General features: G+C 39.7%; 1 protein-coding gene across 7 annotated transcripts in view; it reads right to left on the bottom strand.

Annotated features, from left to right (window-relative positions):
* Positions 1–25,436, bottom strand: part of LRCH2 (leucine rich repeats and calponin homology domain containing 2) — a 72,531-nt gene that overhangs the window by 18,303 nt on the left and 28,792 nt on the right. For 5 of the 7 annotated variants that reach the window (XM_039489715.1, XM_039489714.1, XM_039489720.1 and 2 more), the window contains 11 exons: positions 19,685–19,790; positions 19,461–19,597; positions 16,821–16,954; positions 16,090–16,177; positions 14,673–14,784; positions 14,276–14,373; positions 14,121–14,188; positions 13,792–13,896; positions 11,217–11,294; positions 7,507–7,575; positions 1,217–1,265 (listed from right to left, as the gene is read on the bottom strand). In XM_039489715.1, coding sequence (XP_039345649.1) covers positions 1,217–1,265; positions 7,507–7,575; positions 11,217–11,294; positions 13,792–13,896; positions 14,121–14,188; positions 14,276–14,373; positions 14,673–14,784; positions 16,090–16,177; positions 16,821–16,954; positions 19,461–19,597; positions 19,685–19,790 — 1,044 coding nt within the window. The remainder of the gene's footprint in view (positions 1–1,216; positions 1,266–7,506; positions 7,576–11,216; positions 11,295–13,791; positions 13,897–14,120; positions 14,189–14,275; positions 14,374–14,672; positions 14,785–16,089; positions 16,178–16,820; positions 16,955–19,460; positions 19,598–19,684; positions 19,791–25,436) is intronic. The other 2 variants (XM_039489717.1, XM_039489716.1) reach the window with 1 other exon arrangement.

The raw sequence follows: 25,436 nt of genomic DNA, 5'->3' as shown, positions 1-25,436 counted from the left end.
TATTTATCTTGGGCCTTATTTGCCTCTGTTACACTTCAGTTTTGCAGCATTGTAATTTCACCAATCTCTGATACAGGTCACTTCTACAGACAGCACTTCTTACATTTCAAGACTCTAAAATAAGTTATATATGGTGGAGAGTATAAGTTTAATGATGGTCTTAAATTACTTAATTTTTTTTTTAAACCACAGCTTTCTTCATTATCCCTGCTGGGCCTGATTTTCACAAATTAGGCATGTACTGAAATTGTATACACTAATAGGCATGCAAATGGAAAGGTAGATTTGTGATGAGCTATTCATGTGTGATTATTACCCTATCTGAGCACGCAGCGAGGCACTGTGCATGCAAATTGAGGTGTGCATAATTTTATACATCAGGTCAGTTACTCACTGATTTTTTTTAAAAAAGCATTTTCTTGTGACTCCCACCTACAATCAAATGTATGCAATAGATGGGCACTATCTAGATATCCATCTTTACAACATGTAAATTAATATAATAATTTGAAGGAGACAATAAAAGGCTTATTCATAAAAGATCAGTTAATTTAAATAATTAAATGTTCTCATATCCACTAAATATAAAGGAAGATGATTCAAAAGGAAATATTTACCTACAAGGACAATACATATAAATCAATCATTCTACATTTCTAAAGCTCTCTTTGTATTACCACCTAAGGGCACCATAAAATGAACATAAAACAAACACTGAATTGAAGTCTACAACCGAACATTTTGAGTTTTATCACAAACATTTCACAGCACTTTGATGTGTTTCCTATCTAGGTATAAAAAGCAAAACAAGAGATCTACACTATAAGGACTATTTAAAAACTGAGAAAAACAGAAAAATCTGTTACGCACAAGGCAAAGAAATGATACAAGAATAAAGTAGGGCGAAATTAAGACCCATAATGCCTTAGAAGCAATACAAAGATCTTAAATTCATATAAGCATTATTTGAAAGAAAAAAAATGAAGCCTGTATTAAAGATGCAATACAAAATGAAGTTTGCATGAAGAGTGACATTTTTAGATTAACTTTACCTTTGCAACCACAATTATGTACATAAATTTATTGGTAAATTGCAAACAAATACATCTGTGAACACAAACACTATGCAAGTTATGCTACACCAGTAGCACATCCATGGATGAAATGATTATCAAGGGCTAATAAAGGTTACACAGTTTTACATACACATATTTACCTGCCATCTGTAAGGAGACACTGGAGAATTTGTTTCATCTGTTGAGACACTTTAAAAAACAAACAAACAAAACCTATTTGTATATGTATTTTCTTGGTTTTATTAACTATGTTATTACTTTTTACACACTAATAGCAAGACTTCTAAAATATTTTATACGAATATAGAAATTTGATATTTTAAGCAGATTTTTTGAGGTCTGAATGCAGTGTTAAAAATACATATTGTTATCAACACTGTTTTGATGTCTTGTCTGTTGCCCAACAACTTTATAACCAATACTGTCAAAGGTAGTTTTATGAGTATTTGATTAAAATGTAATGAAATTTGAGATTTATGCATACAGATCCATTTCATGGTCCTTTATAGTTTTAGCATACTATGCTTACTATTTTCCAAGTTTATTTCCAATACATACTACAACTGGATAACAAAATCTTTAAAATATTACTTGTGGAATTCAGTTACTGCCTTTCTTCAAGAACCAGATACACACTTTATTCAAAATTAACAGTAAAACTGAAGTCTGTTCTAATGCCATTTTAAAAGGGCACTTTCAGTTTAACGGCACCCCCCCCTTTTTTTTTTACACTGAATATTAGGAACATCTAAGATTACAACAACTGAAAGTTCAGAGTAAAAATTTCTCTATCGTTTCCAGAGTTTTTACTTTGTGACTGCAACAGCCCCGTATATAGTCAGTTTCACTGTTTGCCCTGTACGGTCAGTTTTTGTGTGTGGGGGGATCCTTCACACAGCAATAAGGCAGAGAAACATTTTAGAAGAGGAAAATTAAATTGTAGAACCTCAAAAGTTCATAGGGGGACTAACGGGTAGATATAGTACTTGAAACTACTTGTATTATTCAATTCAAAAAATGAGCTTAAAAAACTTAAGTTCTTTGAACAAAATCCTTCTTCAAAGTTCCTACTTAAAACTCACTGCTTCAGTAATGGTTACCAACAACCATCTTGGCTGACACTGGGGACCGAACCAGGGAACCTCCAGAGCTGAAAGCATGAGTCCCATCATGAGCTGAAGAGCCAGACACAGTAGCTGTGGGCTGCAAGAGATCCTCCCTTCTGAGGACTTTGCACAGCGAGGGATACATAGCACTCACCAAACAGTGGGTTACACTTAGAGTCATCTACAACTTGGTAACAGTTAGACGAGTAGCAACTTGTAATTTCTGCTCCTACTGCATAAGAACTGTGCATATCCTGCTATTTTGTCTGTCTTCCTCAAGCTCACTCTCCTTATTTCTCTCATTTGCCTGACAGGCCTTATTTTTTAGACTGTAAGCATTTGGGGGGTTAGGGACTATTTTCTATATGTTTGAATGGAACATGTTACATTGGGGACCAATTTGGCCAAGGCCTCTAGATGCTACTACAATGTAAGTACTCAATCCTGCAGCTCTTACATAGTGAGATCTAACCACAATGAAGGTTTTGCCTGCTTAAATTCTTCAGAAACACAAGGCAGGTGAGGTGATATCTTTTATTGGACCAACTTCTGTTTGTGAAAGAGAGAAGCTTTTGAGCTTACACAGACCAGAAAAAGACCTGGTAAACTTGAAAGCCTCTCGTTTCAACCAACAGAAGCCTGTCCAAGAAGAGCTATCACCTCACCCACCTTGTCTCGCTAGTATCCTGGAACCCACATGGCTACAGGACTGTAAAGACTTCAGGGCAGGGACAGTCTTTTTGTTCTGTTTTTACCATGCCTAGCACAATAGGTTCCTGGTTTATGGCTGGGGCTCCTAGATGTTACTGCAATACAAATAAACAACAATAATCTGTTACCTGCCCTATGTTAAAAGGTTCTTCAAGGAGTTGCAGTCAGTGTGGATCCCATAGCAGATGTGCATGTGCCTCATGAATGCGAGATTGGATTTTTTTTTTTTTAAATAGCAGCATCTGTTGGGGCGACGCAAGCACCCTTTGCCACCTTGGGCTCTTGAGCAGTGACAAAGGGCAGAGCGGCTGCAGCCTTTTCTCGTTTCCCTTGCAATTCAAAGCCTGTGGAAACTGGGGATTCTGGAAAATGGGACCGGAGGATGGGCTGTGGGATACACACTGATAAGAACCAGTTGCTGTAGAGTATGTAACTGTTCCCTGAGTATGCGGATTCCTCTGTGGTGACTGGCAAGCAGCACTCCCTCAGGACTCTGGGAAGAAGGATTTCAGCTGCACACGGTTAAACAGCTATTCTAGTACTGCCCTCCTGAACCTGGCATCTCACACAAGACGTAGTGTTTAACAAAGGTCAGTAGATTACTCAAAGTTGTTGCCTTACAGATGTAATCAAGAATAAAAGATATCAAGTATAGTTCCCCCCTATACCCTAAATATAAGTATTAATTTATGTAGTGACTCAGGCCGGTAAGATGTTCAGCACAGGAATACAAGGCCTTAGGCCTGAAACAGGCTGGTACATAAATTCTCAGGGGCCGTTGTGTGGCTCAGAAGTGGGCAACTGGATTATGATGTTGCATCATACAATATGATGACATCACTGAATACAACACGACAGAAAGGGAAGGATAAAAAAGCAGTAAATCATTTCTGATGACAAGGGGCTATTTCTAAGGTAACTGCAGTAGCTACAAAGTCGCTTAATACTCTGCCAAGACTTTTAGCAGGTAGATTTAAAAATAGGAATGAGATATATGATCCTTCTACAATACTGTCCTGGTGAGAGCAGAACTATAAATGTCACAAGCTGCAATTTGGGAAACAGGCTGCAAAATTTCTACTGAGGGCCATTATAGGTTTTGTTAAAATCCTAGTTTTAATTGCATTAGAATATCTAAGGAGGAAAAACAGCAATGCACATAAATAACGAACCAGAAACAATCCTGTGATGGAGTGTTCACCCAGTGAAAGACCTGGAAGGGTTAAAATGGCTAAGTGAGCCAATTAACTGCCTGGGCTGCACCTGGAGGAGACAGGGAGCTCAGATGGGCAGGAACAGGTGGGGCCTATATAATCCAGGAAGCTGGCAACAGAGGGGACTGCATGGAAGTAGTCTGTAGTCACTCCCTGGGTGAAGGGCGATATGGTTCGGACTATAGAGCAGTGGTTCTCAAAGTAGGGCTGCCGCTTGTTCAGGGAAAGCCCCGGGCGGGCCGGACCAGGTTGTTTACTGCCGTGTCTGCAGGTTCGGCCGATCGTGGCTCCCACTGGCCGCGGTTCACCGCTCCAGGCCAATGGGGGCTGCAGGAAGGGTGGTCAGCATGTCCTTCGGCCCGCGCCGCTTCCTGCAGCCCCCATTGACCTGGAGCGGCGATCGGCCGAATCTACAGACGCGGCAGGTAAACAAACTGGCCCAGCCCGCCAGGGGCTTTCCCTGAACAAGTGGCAGCCCTAGTTTGAGAACCACTGCTACAGAGGATAGTCCAAAGTCACTCCTTGGGAAGAGGGAATTGGGAGGCTGGCAAACCTGAGAGGAAGCTAGGAAAGTAGGACAAGGCTCAGGGGGAAAACAGCGAGGTATGGGAGAGGACAAACCTTTGCTGCCAATGACAGGGCCCCTGAGCCAGGACCCAGAGTATAGGGCATATCCAGGTCCCCCTACCAGCCACTGATGAAATGGCACCAGTGGGGCAGTGAGTAAGAAAACTGCCTGAACCCATTTTTCAAGAGGGCCTTTGATAACCGGGGGGGGAAGGGTGGGGGTCGGGAAACAAGTATGGTGACCTGGCCAGAGGGGTCGAGTCATGAAAAGGAGGCTGGGGTTCCTGGAGTGAGGGGTCTGCAGGGCAAGAGGACAAAGGAAGAGACACCACCAGGGGAGGGAACAAGGCCTGGCCGGACCTAATCGCCAGGATGGCAAGCAGGTGGCGCTGCCAACAGTGAGTGAACCCTGTAAGAACTAATTTTTGGTTTATACATGGATAATGTACCTTTTTCAAAAGGTACAATATACGTTAAGATGCTTGGAACCAGTCCTGTGTGAGATACATCATACACAATTTTTAAATCACTTAAATATGTATTTATCATTTATAGACCTATTCATCAAAGAAATCCAATCTGAATAAAAAGCATTGAAAAACAATTGTATTTAGACAAAATTTTACTTGTATATCTATTTCCTTTCTGCCTTTCCATTTATTATTGCAAGTATTTAATAGGAAACAAAAATCCTGTTTTTAAGTTCCATCCACTCGCGTTGATTATTCCTTACTTGAAGTAAATCCTGTTAGTTACAGACTAGGCTGCTGAGGAGAGGATTATGTTGTCACAGACAAAGGATTAGGACTCTGGGGCTCTAATTTTACAGTTCAAAAACGGTTTCTTCTGACATTAAAAGGGAAGTTTGTATCTGCCAAATTTGTTTCTTAGAAATAGAATATCTATATCTACCGGTCCTCTACCTAGGACTGGTTCAAACACAGACAAAAAGATGCTAGTTAAAATCTACCTTATGAAGAGGGCCTTCCCCCCATGATTGCTCCTGAATATACCAAGTAATTGTAATTGTGCTCTCCCCTGCCCAGTAGCTGGGTTTAGGATTTGGCATTATTCACTGATATGATTTGCAGAGTAGCTTTTCCACTCCTGATGCTTCTGACTATTTACAGTTGGGAAGTGTTTATTAGCAGCTGCAAACAGCAAAAACCGCCATTAAAGAACTCTAGCAAAGCAATAGTATCCCTAGAAAAAAAACAAAATTTAGGATTAAAAAAAAGTTTGCTTTCAGTTTAATGCCTGAATAACTTGGAAATGCACTGTTTACACCATACAGAAGTGTTTTTCAAATTACTAACAGTTTAAGTTAAACACCAAAACTAATTTTCTCAAGTTCTACTTAAATGTTCGAAGTGAGAAATTCCACACTTACCCCCAAGTTATTCCTAATATAGATAAAAAACTAACCTGACTATATTTCAAAGAATAAAACTGGTAAATTAAACTCAATGAAAAGCTCTCTCAGCCATTAGGGACATGCCAAAATTAAACAAAACTGACATCTCAGGGACACGGTCAACTTGCATTTCTTTTAAAATTGGCAAACTAAAACAAATTCTTTTGACAGGGCACTCTTTCAAAGAGAGCGTTCTGAGTTTTTTCTTTAAAATGTCTTATAAATTTTTACCTTTTATCTGTTCTTTTCAACCAGAAAGAAACTGACAAGCTGACAAAAGAGGGCAAACAGTGAAACTGATTCTACAAACAACCTGCCAAATGCGCCAAGTAAACAAAATGAAATAAATAATAAAATAAAGATATTTTCACTGACTTCTGTCAGAATAATCTTGGATGTTACTACATCATATAGTAGGCACATATTCACAAAAAGAAATAAGTGAAAGGTAACTATGCCATTCATTCCTGAGTATTTCAAACATGCATTATCAGAGGAACTGGTGTTAAGCTTTTAGTGATATAGAACAAAATTCTTCAATTTATAACTGAACTTCAGCCATGGAATCTGAGCAACCCAAACCATACGAATGTTAGATACTTAGGTAAGTATTCAGCCCCAATGGTGCAGGGAAGTGCAAACTGCACCTCACTGTGCCCACCAGGGACCAAGTGGAGAGAAAAATCAAGCCTGGGAAGTGCAGGCCTCTCTGCTAGCTGTTTTCCATTGAATCAGCTCCTCAACCAGACTCTCAGCTGTGAGAACCTCTCTCTGCTCAATCCCTCACCCCCCTCAGATTGGTTTTCTGCTGCTGGGGACCATGAGTCAGAGGGTGGTGTTAGCAGACACCAAGCAACTCTGGCCTTTGTTTCCTAAAAAAATATACCCCTTTATCAACACTGGTATAAGGCAAGTTTGGGTCTCTCAGCACAAAAGGCAGATAAGGTCGCCCAGCAGAGTAGCGATACAGCAAAGGGCACGGAGCAGTCCGGAATACTCATCTTTTTATGAACTCATGGCTGAAAGAATAAGAACTTTCTGATATCATGTTTCACAGTGTGAAAAAATACTGATCTACAGAAATATACATTGCTGTAAAATGTCTTAATGATCATGTTATACCAGAATTAAACAAAAAATAATTTCTTGAAGAAGTTCACCACCACAACCCCAGAACAGCTAAAAAGTGCTCTGGTATTATTCCAACAGCCGTATTTCACATCCAAATTTTGTCACTGGAAGGAGTGTGGGGCTCCCACAAAAGTCAATAAAAGTTATTCACGAACATTCAAGGGCAGAATTCAGTCCTCACTGTTCAGTGTTCCTTCATCCCTACCCTGTATGAAATGTTCACCACAAAAAAAAATAAAAATTTTATTTCAGTACTATGAAAGAAAACGCTAAAAATTTCTTAATACCTTTTTTCAGATTCCACGGTCTGCTTTGGCCTGTTTCTTGTGCTTACGGAGGTCGAATGATTAAGAAGCCTACAAAGAGAAAACACATTTATCTGGCAGCTCTCTAGTTAGCAACCTCTAAAGTATACAGCACCTTCTCCATTAAATGCTTCCTACAAAATAAACAAACACTGAATATTTGTGGCATATTTTACATAGAATCTGAATGTGCTTATATAAAGAAAACCCAACAGAGCCCAGTCCTGCTTCCACTGAAGTCAATAGCAGAGTTTCCAACTTTTATGCTCTCTCAAGTCTTGCAATAGTAGGTTTCTTTACATAAAAAAAAACCCCACTCTTTACAATCTCAGAAAAAGCTAGGTCTCCTTCCTCATTTTTTCACACAAGAGGCCACATCAGCTGCTCTCATTGGGTTTAAAGCCAGCCAGCCTTCAGCTTAGAAGCCCAGTCAGTATTCACCCAAAGATAGGAGACAGAGGGACATGGGAATGCAGAGTGGGAGCAGTCAGGAAGAACATACAGGTGGTTAGTAAGGCACAGCATGGGGAGCAGGGGAAACTTAAAACAAACAGAAGACTGGCAGTGGGGTTTTGAGCAGGAGACCGCAGTAAAGGCTGAGAGAATTGGGAGGGAGTCAGAACAATGACGGGGAGAATGGTGCTGAATAAAATGGCAATTACCCTCCTGAACTCTGGAATGGGCAATTGAAGTCACCCTCAAAACAGCTGGTGGCCTATGCTTGTGTGTGCATTTAGGGGTGGATTATTAACCTGAAACAATCACACACAGTGTAGAAAGAGATGGGGCTGCCCCCCTTAAAGGATTAAAAAGGCAGAAGGCAAACCAATAAACAGAGCAATTTTTTTAATTGAACGATTTTCAAGCAAGCCTCGTGCTATTTTAGGGTTGGACTCAGGATTTTTGAATTCTTAGAACAGAAAATATTGCACTGTAATACTCCACTGTTCTCAGTCCTGCTCACCGTGAAATCAAAGTGTACCCTTAAATTATACAAAAACCTAGAATTCAATAATAATAATGATAATAAAAACAAATATGTACTAGAAGGATAAAAAGTAAAATTGGAAAAGTGAAAGACACCTACATTTTAAGTCACAGATTAACCACTCTCTTACAACTGTCTTTAGTAGCAGTGAATTAATTTTAACTGCTGACTTGTATCACAGGCTTTCATTCAACCTCATCATCGGTGGCTCAGCTTAATGGTACTATAAACACTTTTCAATGACAGGGTAAGTGTTGTATGGTGGTGTGACTGTACAAATCTCATTTAACGCAATAAAATCATGCAGATTGAACTCTGAAACTGGAAAATATACTCCCTCCAGTCCACATTCCCTGTATTCAGTCTTTAAGGACTGAATATTTCGGGGTGTTTTGAGGTAAGAAAAAAATTCTAATTCTCCAGAAAAAATACTTACATAAGGCTACAATGTTTGTGCTATGTGATATAGCAAATACTGTAAAATAATGCAACCATTTTATGATCATTAGTTTTCAGGAAATATTCCCACTGAAGTCAGTGGACAATTCTGCCATCAGTATCCTCTAAATAAGACCCTTAGAATAAAATTAAAGATTAAAAACATGGACTAATTTGAATCACTTAACTTTAATGCCACAACTGAAAGTGTCAGTGTAGATAAAATGATTTCATGTAAGACAGACACGCAGTTTTAGAAATAAGCCGTTTGACACATTAAATACTAATGATGTGTGCATTTTTGCTGGTTGAAGCTATTTCCATTAATGACACAAGTCACTGATGCTTCCAATCATTAAAAACCAAGACATTTATATGGGTGTTCAAATATATTTTAAATACTGTACTTAGGAAAAATAAATTCAGATCTCTTTTTTTCCAGTATTGAAAATAGTCTGGAATGGTATAATCACAAGTGAACTCAGAGTAAATGTACTGGTAAGTAACAGCAAGTTCAGTATCTGTCAGGTTAGTGGTTGGATGTTTGACTAGTCAGGGCTTTTTGAATTTCCTGTGAGACTGAATGACAGAGCTAAATGGATTTTTGCAGGTTCGTCGGGAAAATGTTGTCTACAACCTGTTTATAAAACTGCATGGAAGTTAGTTAATCTGTATTTACTAAGTTTCCAAGCCCAACAGTTCAAGGTAAAGTTCTCTGAACTGGAAAAAGAGTCATTCGTTCATTCCAAACATTGCCCCGTCCCCTGAGAACATTATACTTTTCTCAAAAAACAAAACAAAACAACCACCAGACATTAGTAAGCTTTGTAACTCCAAAACTAAGATTCCAGTTTATAAAAAAAAAAGCCAACAAACTGCAGGGTCTATGCAAAACGAATGTGTCAAGTCACTCACAAATTATTCTCAGAGTGATGCTACCAGGACAGATTCCACCATTTCCATCTTCACACTCAGCCCTCACTCTTTGTCATGTACTATAATCAGTAGTTGAAGGGAGTCTGGCCTTATTTATCACTAGAAGAGTACTTCAGTATTTCTTTGCAAGACATATAGCATGAGTTCCATCGTTTTCTCCTCTTTAAAAAAATCCCATGTCCTGACAATTATACAAATTTTGCTGTACACCAAACTAGTGTATACAATCTCCACTCCGATTTTCAGTGTTCCATTGACATATATTACAAGTACAGGATCTTCTCCAAATTCAGATTAGAAGGGATGATGGGGGGCTGACCTTACCTGTGCTTACTTTCCAAAGTTTAATAGGTTGTTTCGTTTTTAAATAATGTGGAATCTTCACTTGGCATTAGCTCATCTCAATTGATTAGACTCTTCCTGTTGGTATGCATACTTCCACCTTTTCATGTTCTCTGTATGTATAAATATCCCCTGTCTGTGTGTTCCATTCTATGCATCCGAAGAAGTGAGCTGTAGCTCACGAAAGCTCATGCTTAAATAAATGTTAGTCTTTAAGGTGCCACAAGTACTCCTGGTTTTTTTTGGCATTAGTAGGCTCTCTAATGTTTGTGATTCCTGAGTACACTACATTGTTCTCAAGAATTTTCCAAGTCAAGTGAAAAATTGTGTCATGTGTGACATTAACTGGACATTAAAAGATTTTTGCCTGGAAGTCCCCTTAGATTAAAATACTCAAGAATTTCTCAGTGACAGGAGTCCCTGCAGAATATGCCAGGTGAACAGGACCTTGGTGGGTCTTGCAAGTGGGGAAGGAATTCAGATGGATTCTAAAATCAATAGGGAGAAGGACCCCATTCCTTTCAAGGCAGTATCCCATCTTTACATATGACTCTTCCTTCCATATCCCAACACTGAACTTCTTGTATCCCATGTGGCTTTTACTGGTTGCCAACTCCCTCCATCTTGAACTTTGCAGAAAATTGTTATCTAGGGCAAGATATAATATTTGAAATTTCAGGCTGGTTGCTTAGGTCTAGTGAAGTCAGTGGTTGGGACTGGAAAAAAAAAGTCAAGCTTACAATTGGAAGTTACCTCTGAATAGCTAATGTTAAACTACCTAACGTTCTGAAATACAAACACATTTCCTCTTGGACAATACTGAATGTGTTCATAACAATTTAGTTCGTGATCAGTTTTTTGGCCATTTAATATCCTATACTAATTCACTCAATTACTTTGTTCTACTTTGCATAAGCCAAGTCTTGATAATATTGCTTTTGTCTAACATGCGATCTTCAGAGTTTTAAGCTCCACAAACACTAGATACCTGGATGCACGTCCTGCAGCCCTCGTCCTCTGGAAGAGTTTTTCACTGAATGAAGTTCTATAGGTTAATGGTCTCCGTCTGTATTCACATTTCATGTACACCAAACCCAGAGATGGAAGAAGGAAGCAGGAGAAGTAGATGGGAGAGGACAGGGAAGTCATTAGTATAGCAAGCAGTAAAGAAAAAGAGGATAGATTTCACAGGATTAAAAGAAAACATGCTAAATGATCAGAGTTAAGGTTAATAAGAAATTATTAGATTGCACAAATTTTAGAGGAGTCCATGTGACCAGGTCAAAATTGCACAATCTAAATATTTACAAAGTTGTAGATTCAAAACCAGAAATATTCCAACTGTTAATCTCTAATTCCAATTCTTATTGCTGTCACTACAAGGAATTATACATTCACAAAAAATTATGAGCCAAAATCAGGGCTGACTTACACCTTGTTATATTTTGCTGATTGCATATAGTTTAAATCAGTGCTGAGTTTGTCTCCACATTTTAAAAAATGCACACAAATAAATACAAGTGCCATGGATATAGCAGTAAAGCTTAGCAAATCAATAGGTTCATGCAAGTATAACCATTGCAATGCCAACCAAAGCAGAATTTAGTGTTCTGAACTCAATTACTAAACACAGCACAGTAATGGCTATGCTTAACAGAAGTAATTTAAAAGCAGCACTAGGTTAGAAGTCTGGTCACAGAGGAAACGTTTGGTGTAACAAATGATGACATAAGGAGATTTACAACATGTTTTTCCAATATAATTATCACCATTTAAAAAAACTAACATGACAATGTTTTGAAACAATGTTTACTATAATTTTAAAATATTGTTTATATTTATTTTATAGTACAGGAAAAATTCAAAATATTTTCTAATTCTTTTTTGCCAGTTGCCACCTAACCAGGACTAAACATTACTGTTTCCTACTTATCTCTTTCTTAATTGTATTTCCCTTCCCTATGGACACATCCACATTCCTAAATACTTTAAACAGAATTACAAGTAATTAAAGCTATAGAAACATTCATATTATCTTTTCACACAGTTAATATTAAACTCAGCTAACACCAATTCATTAGTTGTGATTTAAGAAGTACTCGATGGGGATAAACTCTGGCCAATTTAAAGCCTGACAATATGCAGCTGCAATATCAGGATATTTTAAGGTTTAATATCTTTCAAAATGTTTTAAGACAAACTGATGCGTAGCATCCCCATCATCTCATTGCTATGCTGAAATTTAAGACACTAATGAAAACTATATTCATCTGATCATGGAATGTGTCATCTTGCCAGATTGCTGCCACACTCTCTCTGCTTCGTTCAGTCTTGCTCCTCCACAGCTGAGCACATTTGTGGGAAACCCTATGACCATGCAGACTCCCCTACTAGAAATACTCCTTAACCCCTCTTAGTTCTGCCATGTTCCTTATAGAACACCACTTCTTCACCATCACTGAATGCCACATCCAGAAATCCATCTGCCAATATGCCATTGGCTCTCCCAAGTAATCCTTTCAGAGCCCTTCCATTCAGGATTGCACTGATTCTATTCCATTCTCCCCAACATCAAATACAAGCTTCTGGTCCTTAACAACAACTTAGCCCTTCCCTACTTATCCTCTCTTGTATCTTCTCATATTGCCTTCTTTCCCCTTCTCACTCCACGGCAGCCAGCCTCCATCACCTGTTTTCCCACCTCCACGAGCACCTTTTTATTTTCTTCCTTGTTACACCTATATGTAGAATACCCTGCCCAAACCAGTCCTCCTGTCCCACTCCAAATCCCTCCTCAAGAGCCCCTTCCTCTGCAATGCCTATTGGAAACTGCCAGCTAGCTAGATGGACTACTGATATTCAACTTGTTTGTGAGTTTTATCATTTGAAAGACCCATACTTGAACAAGGGTCCTCTCTCCTCATCCTTTAGCAAAATGTTATATCTTGGAAGTCTGAATGGAGGAGTTACCCTCTAAAATCTGGTATCCTGCATTCACTGAAAACTTCATATTCTGTAAAAATAACCAACCACACAGAAGCAGTACATGGTGCTAAACAGTCATTTATAATCTACGCTTAGAGCATTTTAGCACATCAGCAATAATGCCAAGAATTTGCCATTACTAATTTCCATCATTTTTACATAGGAGTGTCTCACTTTGAAAAGTGCCAGTGTTAAACACCTGATCAGATAATCAATGACTAGCTTAACATTATGAAACATAAAATGTTCACGTCAAATAGATTTCCTGTTCTCGTTTCCACTAGATGAGCAATGAAAAAAATAATCATTAATTGTTATCTATCACAATATACAGGTTACATCTGGACACTGTGGCTTCTCTATCCATTTTATGAAAACAGACATGTGAGACACACACCTAAACATTCTGTATGAATTTGTTTGACTGTTTAATGTCTTTAGTTGCATAAGTCTATCCTCAAAGCTATAGAACAAAAACAAACAAACAAGAGTTTTAACCAGACAACTTAAATGGAAAAACAAATTAATAGGTCAGACGAGTTGTGGGCCATATTTACTGTATTTGGATTTTGTATTACCTGTTTTTCTGCTCTTGTTGCAGTAGCTGAGCTGCTATTTTTCTCAAGTCAGTCACTTCTTTCAATTCATCATATTCCTCTGCCAATAGCTGCTCTTTCTGAAGCCTGAAAGATTAATTTAGCTTAAACATTTTGTTTTCAGTAGGTTATGGAAAGGCATGTATGTTTGGGGACTTGTTTTTTAAGCAAATGATTGTGTTACTTGACAGTAATTGAAATAAACCCTTCCTAAAAGTTGATCTTCTGCCCAACCACAGGTGCTTGTACTCACTATCGCAGAACTATGCTTTGGAAATATTGACTTCTAAAGAGATGTTTATAAGGCCTACCTTTTTTCATCTCCCCACTCATCATTCCCTTCTATTTTCTGCAATTTCTCAGGGTGTTTTCCTCGTTCCTTATACAAAAGGAAAAAAATTAAGAGTTTAGACATTAATGACCAAGATGTGTCATCTAATTTTTTCCACTTATTAAGTTACCTTACCTTAACATAAGAGACAAATGGTCCCATTTGTACATCTCCTTGCTCAGGAATAGCTGCATCTTCTGTGTTAGGGTCAATGTAATCATACACCTCCTGGTCTAGGGATGATTGATCAAGTTTGAAAAAAAAAAAGAAAATGTTAAACAGTTCTCTGAACCGAGGTACTTGTGACAAAGTCAAATATAACTAACACAATGAGCTCTTGCTATATCTAGACAAGATTTGCAAGAGATGGCTTTTTCTTTGTTGATCTTGTATTTAGAATTTTATTACAATGTTGTTTGAGTGTAAATGCACAGATCTAATACACCATCATATAATCTTGTGCAGTGCTTAATGGAAATTATCTGCACCTGCAACAAGAGTGTTTCTGTGTACTAAAAAGATTAGGAATTACCTTTATGTGAGTCAAATTTACTTCCTATTAAATGATTGTCATTCCTTAACGTCTGTTCCCTCGTCGATTCTGATACCTGAGAGTGAAGGCTGATTGTATCATCATCAGACGGCTGCAAAGAATAATCAGAATTAAAACATGACTGGCATATTATTACTCAGTTTACTGATGAGCCACAGATTACAACATAGAATCTGAGTGTCGTAAAAGCCTACTACAAGAGGAGATTCAGATGAAACACTTATATGAATGCAAACTATGGTCAAAACATGGTTTTGTTTCATTTGAAAGACAGAACTTTTTATTTACAGTGCCCTGCAGCACAATTTTGGGGCCACTGGTCTCTTAGCTGAGTAAAGTGTGCCACCTACAAAATCAACAGTTTCTGAAGCACACAGATATTTCTCTACCCAGTTACCAAGCACAACCACACTTAAAGGATCTGTGATTCTGTCCATTAAGTTTGTGTGGCCACTTTACTTCTAATCAGTTTGACCTTCTTGACATAATCCTGGAATACTCCTCCACTTTACGATTTCCTACGAATAATCTAATTATGCTTCAGATGAATTTGCAAGTACAGTTTTTAGCCTAGACATAAATCTTCCCTTAGTGCCAGTTTTATAATTTTACCATATTCAATTTTAGTACTGCTGTTATCAAACTGTAGTTGATTACACAAAGATCCATACAGCTACATAAGCAAGCTATTGGAAAAATAGGATAAAATCTCCAATTCCCTTATAGCTTTTAAATGTTGCTAATAATATGTCTGTCAATCAATAGTCCCCATTAATAAACAGCCAATGCAAAGAAAAATACATTATACCTCAACTTATATTAATTAATACAGAAATTATTAGAAAAACAAGAGCAACTCTCAAATTAATTGTTCCCTGTTGTAAAAAATTATCTTGCATTTTATATCTGAAAATGGCCAAAGAAGCCACCACTGATTTGGTTCAGAGTTCAATTTTGAAAAAGCTTGGAGTGGGGTGACAGAGCACCATGCAACTAATTAGGGCTAAATATTCAGAGGGACATAAATAATTTTAATATTTAGTATCATTCTATGCTTTACAGCAAGTTTCACCAACAGAAGTTGGTCCAATAAAAGATATTACCTCACCCCCCTTGTGTCTCTAATACTCTGGGACCAATGCAGCTACAATTACACTGTTTACAGTAAGTTTGTCACACATTTTACTGAGTTCATTTAATGCATTACATTTAAGCTTTCTCAAGTTCTACAAAGCACATCTGAATGACAAAGAAATAAGCAATTTACTGCAGCAAACTTATGCACAAGCTAAACGATAAACTGCTTCTGTAAATGAAGAAAAGTACTGTCCTTTCAGCCCTCTTCTATCAACACAGAAAAGTAAAAATATACAGTGAATAGTAAAAAACCACTCACTTCAGTTGTAGACAATCTTTTATCCCCATTATCACTGCCAATGCCAGAGTCAGGACCATGATTTTTATTGGGATAAAAGTCTTCCATACTATAACAAAGAGAAGGCATTGCAGGTAAGACAAAATATCACTTTTCTAAATGGTAAGTGAAAGGAAGACACGATTTTCAAGATGTTTCCCCCCATATCTCTACGGTTGCTGGGACAAAAAGAGTTTATTGCTTTCTTTTACACCTATCTGTGACATAAGACCCACTATAGAAATGTTTAGTGTGCTGAGAGGTTATTTTAAAGAACGGTATTGGATGGAAATTTAAGGTTGAGAAGATCAACTAGGTTATCTCGTCCAACTTCCCAAAAAATTCAGGATTGTTTCCCAAAGTCCATTCAATCGCTGTGTGAATTTCAAGTGCAATATTCTGCACTAACCCCCGCACAGCGATGCTCACTGTGCACTAAGAGTTCCTTCTCGCAGCCTCGCTTAAGCCACTCTCAGTGCAGAATAAGATGCATCCGATGAAGTGGGTATTCACCCATGAAAGCTCATGCTCCAATACGTTTGTTAGTCTATAAGGTGCCACAGGACTCTTTGCCGCTTTTACAGATCCAGACTAACACGGCTACCCCTCTGACTATTAAAATTACATGACCTTATTGTGAGAATAGTTCTCCATTATCCTAAACGCTTATTTCATAGCAAACATTAAGTAGTTCTAAAGAAGAAAGGTAATACCTGTCTGTGAGTGGCTGGGATGGGATTCTTTTACCCAGTGATGGAAGATCCAAGGAATCTGGTTTTTTATCTATTCTGAGGCATTCTTGAATACTGAGGAATTTAAATATGTGAACTTTGCCCTTTAAACATATCTGTTAAGAAACACATGAAAAAAATTAATTTAGATGTATGGTATATTTATAATATCATACATCAGACACTTTCTACATTTAAGAGTTATTTTTTAATTTACTTTCTACTATTCAAATGAAAAAAATGGAGCTTTAGTAGTTTAGCAGTCAGGGCTGGAAAAAAATCTAATTGTCCAGAAGCCCAAGACAAGCAGACCTGCTCTTTGGGTAGATAAAAGTGCCCGGCCTGCCTGCAGAGTAAGGACAGCAGAGAAGGCTGCCGGTGGTCTGAATGGCATCAGGCACAGAGACAAGGTGGGTGACACGATGTGTGTCTTATTGGACCAACTTCTCTTGGTGAGAGACAAACTTTTGAGCTAGGTAAACTCGAAAGCTCGTCTCTCTCACCAACAGAAGCTGGTCCAATAAGATATATTACCTCAACCACCTTGTCACTCTAATATTCTGGGAGCAACATGGCTACAACACCACTGCATAAATCAGACACAGAAGCATCTGAATACCAATCACAGGGAAAGGTATCAGGGTGGCTGAAGCCGCAACAAAGGTAAATAAGACATCTCAGGGATCAGGGAGGAAAGGAGCTGAGTTTGGACATTTCTGATACATGCTGTATGAAACTCATAATACATATTATCAAACTAAGCCAGTATACAGGTTATAAACAAAATTAAACTCCACCATTAATTTTCTTATGTCAAAGATGTTTCTAATAAGTACAACTCATACAACTGTATTAAAGTAAATTTTATGATTACTTTCAAATTTCAATAAGGGAAAAAACAAGTACACCTCTACCCCGATATAACACGGTCCTCGGGAGACAAAAAAATCTCACTGCGTTATAGGTGAGACTTGCTTTGCCCCTCCCCTGTTCCTTGTTCCCTGACCACCCCCTCCAGAGACCCCTGTCCCTAATCACTCCCAGGACCTCACCCCCTACCCAACCCCCATCCTGACTGCTCCAAACCCTATCCACCACCCACCACCCCGACAGGCACTTACCAGCAGCAGCGGAAAGCGGAGCAGCCCGGCCCCAGTCCACTCCACTCCGCCAGCTCCCAGCCGCGGCGCTCTGCTTCCCGCTGCTGATGAGTGCGGGGAGCTTGGGGAAAGGACACTCCCACGTACTCACCTGCGGTGGGAAATGGAGCACCACGGCTGGGAGCTGGCGGAGTGGAGCTGGCTGGGGCTGGGCTCCTCTGCTTCCGCCACTGCTGGTGAGTGTGGGGGGGGGAGATCCCTTCCCCCAAGCCACATCCTCCGAGTGACATGGCTGGGGCCGGGGCGACGGAAGCAGAGCGGGCTGCTCCCGGTCCCCTGCTAATCCCCCAGGCCACTCTGGGACTGCAGGGCCCCCAAAAGTGCCCTCCCACAGCTCCTGCCCCCTAGACCCTGGGGGGGGGGAGCCCCTGACTGCCCCCGAGACCCTCTGCCCCTTATCGAACCCCTCAGCCCCAGCCTGGCCCGGCACCCTCAACATGCTGCTCAGAGCAGCATGTCAGAGCTTTACCGTGTTGTATGCGAACCTGCGTTATATTAGGGTAGAGATGTGCTATATAATATCCAGATAAAAACTATGCTGACCTGGAGTCAAAGTTGCGTACGTATCAGTAATTTAACAGTAAAAAAAAAAGTTACAGGGATGTAGTAATTATCTCCAAAACAAACATCACAAACCCAGAAATATTCGAATTAAACTTAAAAGAAATCCAAAGATGTTAAGGTATGGAAATGCAAAGATACGGCTGTTGGGTGCCTTTAATCCACCCTGTAATGACGTTATTCAATACAATTACATGCAATTATGACTAGTGAATGATATGGTTTGTGGTTTCAGATTAGATTAAACTGATTTTTAAGACTTTTTGGGGGCGGACCCTGCTCATTATGTCTCTATAGGGCTGGGTTGAGGAAAAGATCAGCAACAGAAAGCAGATGGAAAGAACAAGCAGAAACATGGATGCAGAGAAAGAAAGATGGCTGTGTGGGGGAGAAAGAAGACTGACCCTAACATTCACACCTACAATTTTTCTCCTGGGTTAAGTCTTTGGATGTTCATGACAATTTATCAGATTACCCCATAATATAATCAGCATTAGCCTGATTTTCAGGGGTTTATTCATAGTTTTGTTTTTTTAAGGATAGAATGGACTATTACAATCCTTGAGGGAGCCAGTTAGGGATCTGGGGCAAAAATTGGTCCTGCTAGTGAAGGCAGGGGGCTGGACTCAATGACCTTTCAAGGTCCCTTCCAGTTCTAGGAGATTGGTATATCTCCAATTATTACAATTATCTAGTCTGGCCTCCAGATTAACTAATGTAAAGGGTGGGATGAATGACTAAACTACAAAATAATGTTTTTGAGCAAAGGATTATGGGTCAAGAAATGCCCTTATGATATTTCCTTGTGCCACTGCTAGTTGGTTGGTAATTAACCTAACACATCTCACCCTTTCTTAAAATCCTGGGAAAGTTGAGAAAATGGAAGTTTTTTTATACTAACCTGTGCCGGTGGTATCTGCATTGGATTGTTATCCAAAATTATTACTTGTAAATGACGTAATTTCCTGTAACAAATTGGGATCTCTGTAATTTTATTACAAGAAAAATCCAGCTTTACCAAGGGAAGGTCTCCCAATTCTGTTAAGGGGGAAAGAAAACAAAATCAGACACCCTAATGTTTTGTGTAATCTACCTATTTCAACACGAGGATGGTGAGCAGCTTACCATCTGGCAACACATGGAGATTATTTCTTCTAATGTTTAGTTCTCTAAGTGACTGGAGTTTTCCTATTTGCTGGGGAAGGACCTGAATCTCATTGCAGCTGATATCCTAAGTAAAAGATAATGAGTCAATGAGCTGAATAGCTCGATTGAAATTAAACAAAGGAAAAATTTCAGTGAAAGTTATTACAAAAACATGTTTTAAAGAACATTATCCTCATTCCTTTTCCCCCCTTTTCTTACCAAACTGAGAGCTGCTATAACCCAGCTCTCAGGAGAGCCTTTCCCAATCTGAAACAACATTTGGTAGTGTGGGAGCCCAATCAAGGAGTCTAATCCAATGGACAAGGAAAGGTCACCTTTGAGATTTGCACTGGACCCAATCAGGAGATCTGGATTTGATTCCCATCTGTCTTTTGTGTGGCTGCAGACAGCTCACTTACATTCTGTACCTCTGCAAAATGGGGATAATAATTTTTCTTCTTCCCTATGTTACACAATCACCTGAGATCCCTGGATCTAAAATGATGAGCCTCCACTGTAGCGGTTCCAAAACTGTGGGTTGCAACACCAAATGGGGTCACACCATCAGCAGAGAGGATGACAGCAACCTCTACTGTGTGGAAAATGCCATTTCATGCCACACAGCATAACCTTGCATGTACAGTGAGTGCAAGGTCACGATGCATGGAGGACAGCATTTCACTCTACAAAATAGCATCCTCTGCATAGTGTGACCTCACACGCACCAGACATGCAAGGTCACACTTTGCAGAGGGTGCCATTTTGTAGAGCAAAATGGCATCCTCCATGCAGCATGACTTCACACATACGAAGCGTGCAAGGTCACGTTGCGCAGAGGACGCCATTTTGCTCTATAAAATGGCATCCTCCATGCTGTCTGTGATCCCAGCTGAAAATACTTAATTAAGATAGGGTTGTGCTAGCAAAAAGTTTGGGAACCTCCTGCTCTACTGCCTCAGAAAAAAAGATATCATCCTGGTCCCTCAAAGGCTGCTGCAGACTCATTAAACCTCTCTGGTTCAGCCACAATGAATAAGCAGAGTTTACACCTACTTCTCACAGGTGTTGCAAGACTAAATTAATGTTTGTTTAGGCATTCATGTAAGCATGGGAAGGTACCTCTCAACAAGGCGGACACCACCTTAAGGCAGGTGGTGAAGAAGTGGATGTACCTTCCCCAGAGGGCCAATAATGAACTGGTGGACATCTTGCATAGGCAGGGTAGAGTCAACATCCTTTGAATGGTGATCTATGCAACACTGCGGTGATCACTCACACATTCCGTCTTTTGATATATCAGGATGCTATGGTGAGGAGCACTGCAGCCAGTGCTGTGCGTGATGGCAGCAGGAAGCCAACAGCTAGGGCCCCTTCCAGCCAAGATGTCGCCATGTACTTGAGTGGCTCCCTGGAAGGCGAATTTGGAACAGACTGGGGAGACTTTGCTTCACTTGGACTTGTACCCACAATGCTAAACGATGGCTGCAGCAGCTTATTGGCCGCCTCTGGACATAGTATGAGGAACATCAGGAGCTGGGAGTCTTGGTGCCACAGGTCAAGAACATCGAGCACACAGTCATTAGTCCGACAGCAAGGACCATACTCAAGAGGACACTGAAGGATGCCATCCGTTGGCAGTAAGTGGAAAACCTAAGACGGAAGTCGGACCAGGTCAAGGCTTTTGAGGTGACAAAAGTGGGATGCCAGCAACCACTTCCTCCCCAGGGACAGTTTCACCTGATTTGCTGACTAGAAATTCATCAATAGGGTTTGGCTCAATTGCATCCTGCTGAACGGAGCCATTGGGACAATCAATGCAGAAAGCTTCACTGTGCTAACGAGACACCCCCTACATCTTGTGCAGCTGCAAACCCAACTTCAAAGCCTGCCAGCTGCACCACACCACTATCCAAGACCACCTAATCAAAGCCATTCTACCAACCGTGGCAAAGGTTGCCATGAACTCCACCGTCCCTGGAACAGAGAATCAACTGCAACTGGACATAGTCATTACTAATGAGGAACAGAAGGTGGCAGTCATGGTGGATGACACAGTTCCTTTTGAGAACAGAACCCCGGCCTTCTGCAGTGCTAGAGCTCGAAAGCTGGAGAAATACACTCCCCTGGCTGATGCTTTGAGTGCCAGGGGTTACAAGGTTCAAACACATGGACTGATTGTGGGAGCCTGGGTCACCCAGGATCCTGGTAACAAGCGAATGCTACTAGAATGTGGAATCAGTCAGCTCAGTGCCTGGCTAAAGCAGTGACTCACAGCATCAGACACCATCAGGTGATCAAGGGACATTTATTTAGACTAGAACATATCACCAGAAATTGGCAATACCAGGAGAAATGAGCTACAGTGCCAACGAGAAGCAAAGACAGGAAAGTAGCTGAAATTCTTCTCTGGTGGACCATATTTATTCATGGACAAAATACTTTAAATTTTCAATTATTGAGGAACAATCTATACTCATTATTATATTTTCCACAAGCTACTCTTAGCATAAGTTTCCATGAGTGATGTATCTGAGTATTTGGATACTGATATTTAAAATGTACTGTTAAATTTATTAACCCTAATTTGAGATATTGCAGATTATGTATTATATCCATTTTATGACTTTTTAAATCAAACTTGCTACTTTTTGGACAATTTAACATTATATTCTGATGAACAGAAACTTCTTTATTAACCAGTGTCTTAGATAATTTTAGCATAAGCTTTAATAAAATATGGAAAAGACCTAAAAACTAATTTCTAACCTGGCTGAACACTGGTTCAACAAGAGAGACCTATAGCTCGTTTTCCAGCTGTGATTCATGTGTGCAATGATAACACTTACATGTCTAAATACACAATGCTGCAGATGAAAACTGGATATTGATTTTAAAGGGTAGGTCCCTAGATGTAAATCCAGCTTTTCTCCTGTGCAGCTCCCGTGCTCAGGCGGTGGGACAAGTGACTCCACTCTTGCATACATGTGCCCATTCTCTCTCTTCCGCCTCCCTACTTTAGGACAGAATTCCTTCCCAACATCTCTCTCCAGCATCCATTTGACTACTTGGGTTGCCTACCAGTCTTAAATGTTCAACGTGGATTGTTAACCAGTTTTCAGTACACTTAAATAATAGTTTAACAGAGTTTTCTATTCCAAGTCCATGGAGTAAGTAAGGAAGGGTGATAAAAACATTAAAAATCTACACTTCAGTTTTATTTGTGGCAACAAATGCTTTTTAATCTGTTGAATTTTCTTGATAATTATAATGCAGAGTGGTGACGTACACAAAGTGAAAATATTTTTTTTTAAGGGACAAAAATAGAGCTGGAATGGTTAATATTTTTAAAAATACTCATCTCAATATTCTTGGTTGGCAACGGTTGCTCTGAGTCTTTAGAATAAAGACAGTATGCCTACTTGACAGGCTAGAGATGTTATCTCTAATGCAGATATCAAACAATAGTGGAAATGGACATGAAAGGGTATTTAAGCACCAAGATTAAAAACACCTTCATGTTGTGTACAGCTGGCAGTGTGCTTGAAAACCACGACAGTAAAGGCAGCAGAGCACAAACCCACATACAGGAGCTATATTTAATATATTCAAGATCACATTTTACACCTTGTGGTGGATTTTTTATTTCTGGCAATATTTTACATGTCCATATACAGAGAACTGTAGGTCTAGATTTCGGTCAGTGAGTGATCCCATGGATCTGTAATTTTAAAAAGCCAGAATTTTCAAGTTCTACATATATACAGTATAAGAAAAAACATTTCAAACGCTGCAGAAGTGACTAGAACAGCATACACAATTATATTACCAAAGGCATTGAGTCTGAATTGTTACAGAAATGGGGGGCAGGCTGTTTACAATGTGCAGTGAGATAACAGTGCACCTCAACACTGACAAGTCACCAGATCCAGCCCAGGTCCTCATTGTTCTATCGAGTTATTATACAGCCATTAGTACACTCAGACTCCATTCTGGGTGCAATTGTAGACAGACTGCAAAAAACTAATCTTTACTTAATACCAGATTGCCTCCTCACATTAATTACATGGCAATTAATTCTTACTTGGTTTTTGAAGATGAACTTTATGAAACCCCTGTAAAATCCCCAATAGTAAAAACATTTATCCCATTTTCAAATGGCAAAGATGTCAGATTCAAGGGGCTTTAAACAGTGAGTAAACACATTTTAAACATATGAAAGATACCGTGACAATGTACTTTCGAATATACTGACTAGCTGATCAAAATTTAGTATTCTCTCCCCCCTCCCCCCAAAATATGTTTCTTTACGCACACAGAAGGTATAGTACAGACCCACGAGAGAAAGGGATAGTATAAATAATGGGCATTCATTTCACTAACATATTTCACAAAGGAAACTGAGTTAAATCTTTATTTCTGACTTTTGAAATGAAAAAGCTGGACCTGGAATACACTCATGTTTCATTACAGATGTGAGTGCAATGTTCTAGACTAAGCATATCTGTTACAGGTGAACTACAGCAAAAATTAAGTTAAAAGATGCAATTTCATTTTATAGTAAGTGAAGCTACATTCCTTCGTAATTTACTTGTTACTACATATTAAACTGAGAAACCATATTCAATAAATAGGTTTCCCAAATCTTTCATGTCAATGTATTAAGAAAAAGTTTGATTACTTACATATTTCAATGTTCAGTTATTCTAAACTATTAATTACTTTGTAACTGTACTTTGAGTTCTGCAATATACTGTACTTTTGTAACATGCTATCAAATGCTGACCATGCAATAACTAAGTTGGAATTCTGCAGCAATAAATCACATCCCCCAGGACCCAGAACAGTATAGGAGAGAGTCTCCACAACCTGGAGGGATTAGGATCCAGGAGGTTCCTTAGCTTGTCCCTGCCACATGGCCTTTGGGAAAAACTACAGTGGGGAACCAGTCGGACTCCAACCAGGAGGAGCACAAGGAGCCAAAGTAGGGAGCTCTGGACATTTCGGGTAGGGCTACACAGAGTTTTGGAGCCCACAAGACCAAGCCTCCCAGCCCAAGTAAATAGATCACCCCCTCCCCGAGGTTTCATGCCCCAAGCTCCAACCAAGCCACAACTTCAAAGAGAGGTCTACACAGCTGTTTTTAGAATGCTAGCAGGAGCCCTGCTAGCTCAAGGCTGTCAACCTGGGCTGGGAGACTTGCTCCCCTGGCTTCAAAGCACTGTGTAAACATACCGTCAGAGAACTTCTCACAGTTTTGACTTGCCTCTCTTTGCCCTGTGCCAATCAGCTGTTAGCGCCAATCCTCTCCATCCCGTCCGCCCCTTACAATCTCTTCACCTCAGTTTACCTCCACACTTGTCCCTCTTACAATCTTCTCCGCTGCCCTGTCCCCCTCAGTTCCCCTTCCCTGTTAGCTTATCTCCTACATGATTCCCTCCCTCCACCCCCACCAAAAAAATATAGGCAACATGACGTTTGCTACCGTCATATTGTTCACACTGCTTTTGTCTCATATCCCCTTCCCCGACCAGATGGGTGTCTTTATGCTGTAAGCTCTTTACAGCACGGACTGTCTTCTACTCTGTACAGTGCTTAGAACAACAGGGCCCCACTCTTAGTCAGCCCCTTGCACTACCATAATAAACTACTAATAGCAGTAGTATCAAATTATACTTTTTTACAGCACTAATAAGTTATCTATACTGTAAATACACTTAACACTGGTGTACAC

The sequence above is a fragment of the Mauremys reevesii genome, linkage group 9 (assembly GCF_016161935.1).
Source record: "Mauremys reevesii isolate NIE-2019 linkage group 9, ASM1616193v1, whole genome shotgun sequence".
NCBI classification, from domain to species: domain Eukaryota; kingdom Metazoa; phylum Chordata; order Testudines; family Geoemydidae; genus Mauremys; species Mauremys reevesii.
Note: the sequence above shows the minus strand (reverse complement) of the source record. Positions and strands in the feature narration are given on the sequence as shown.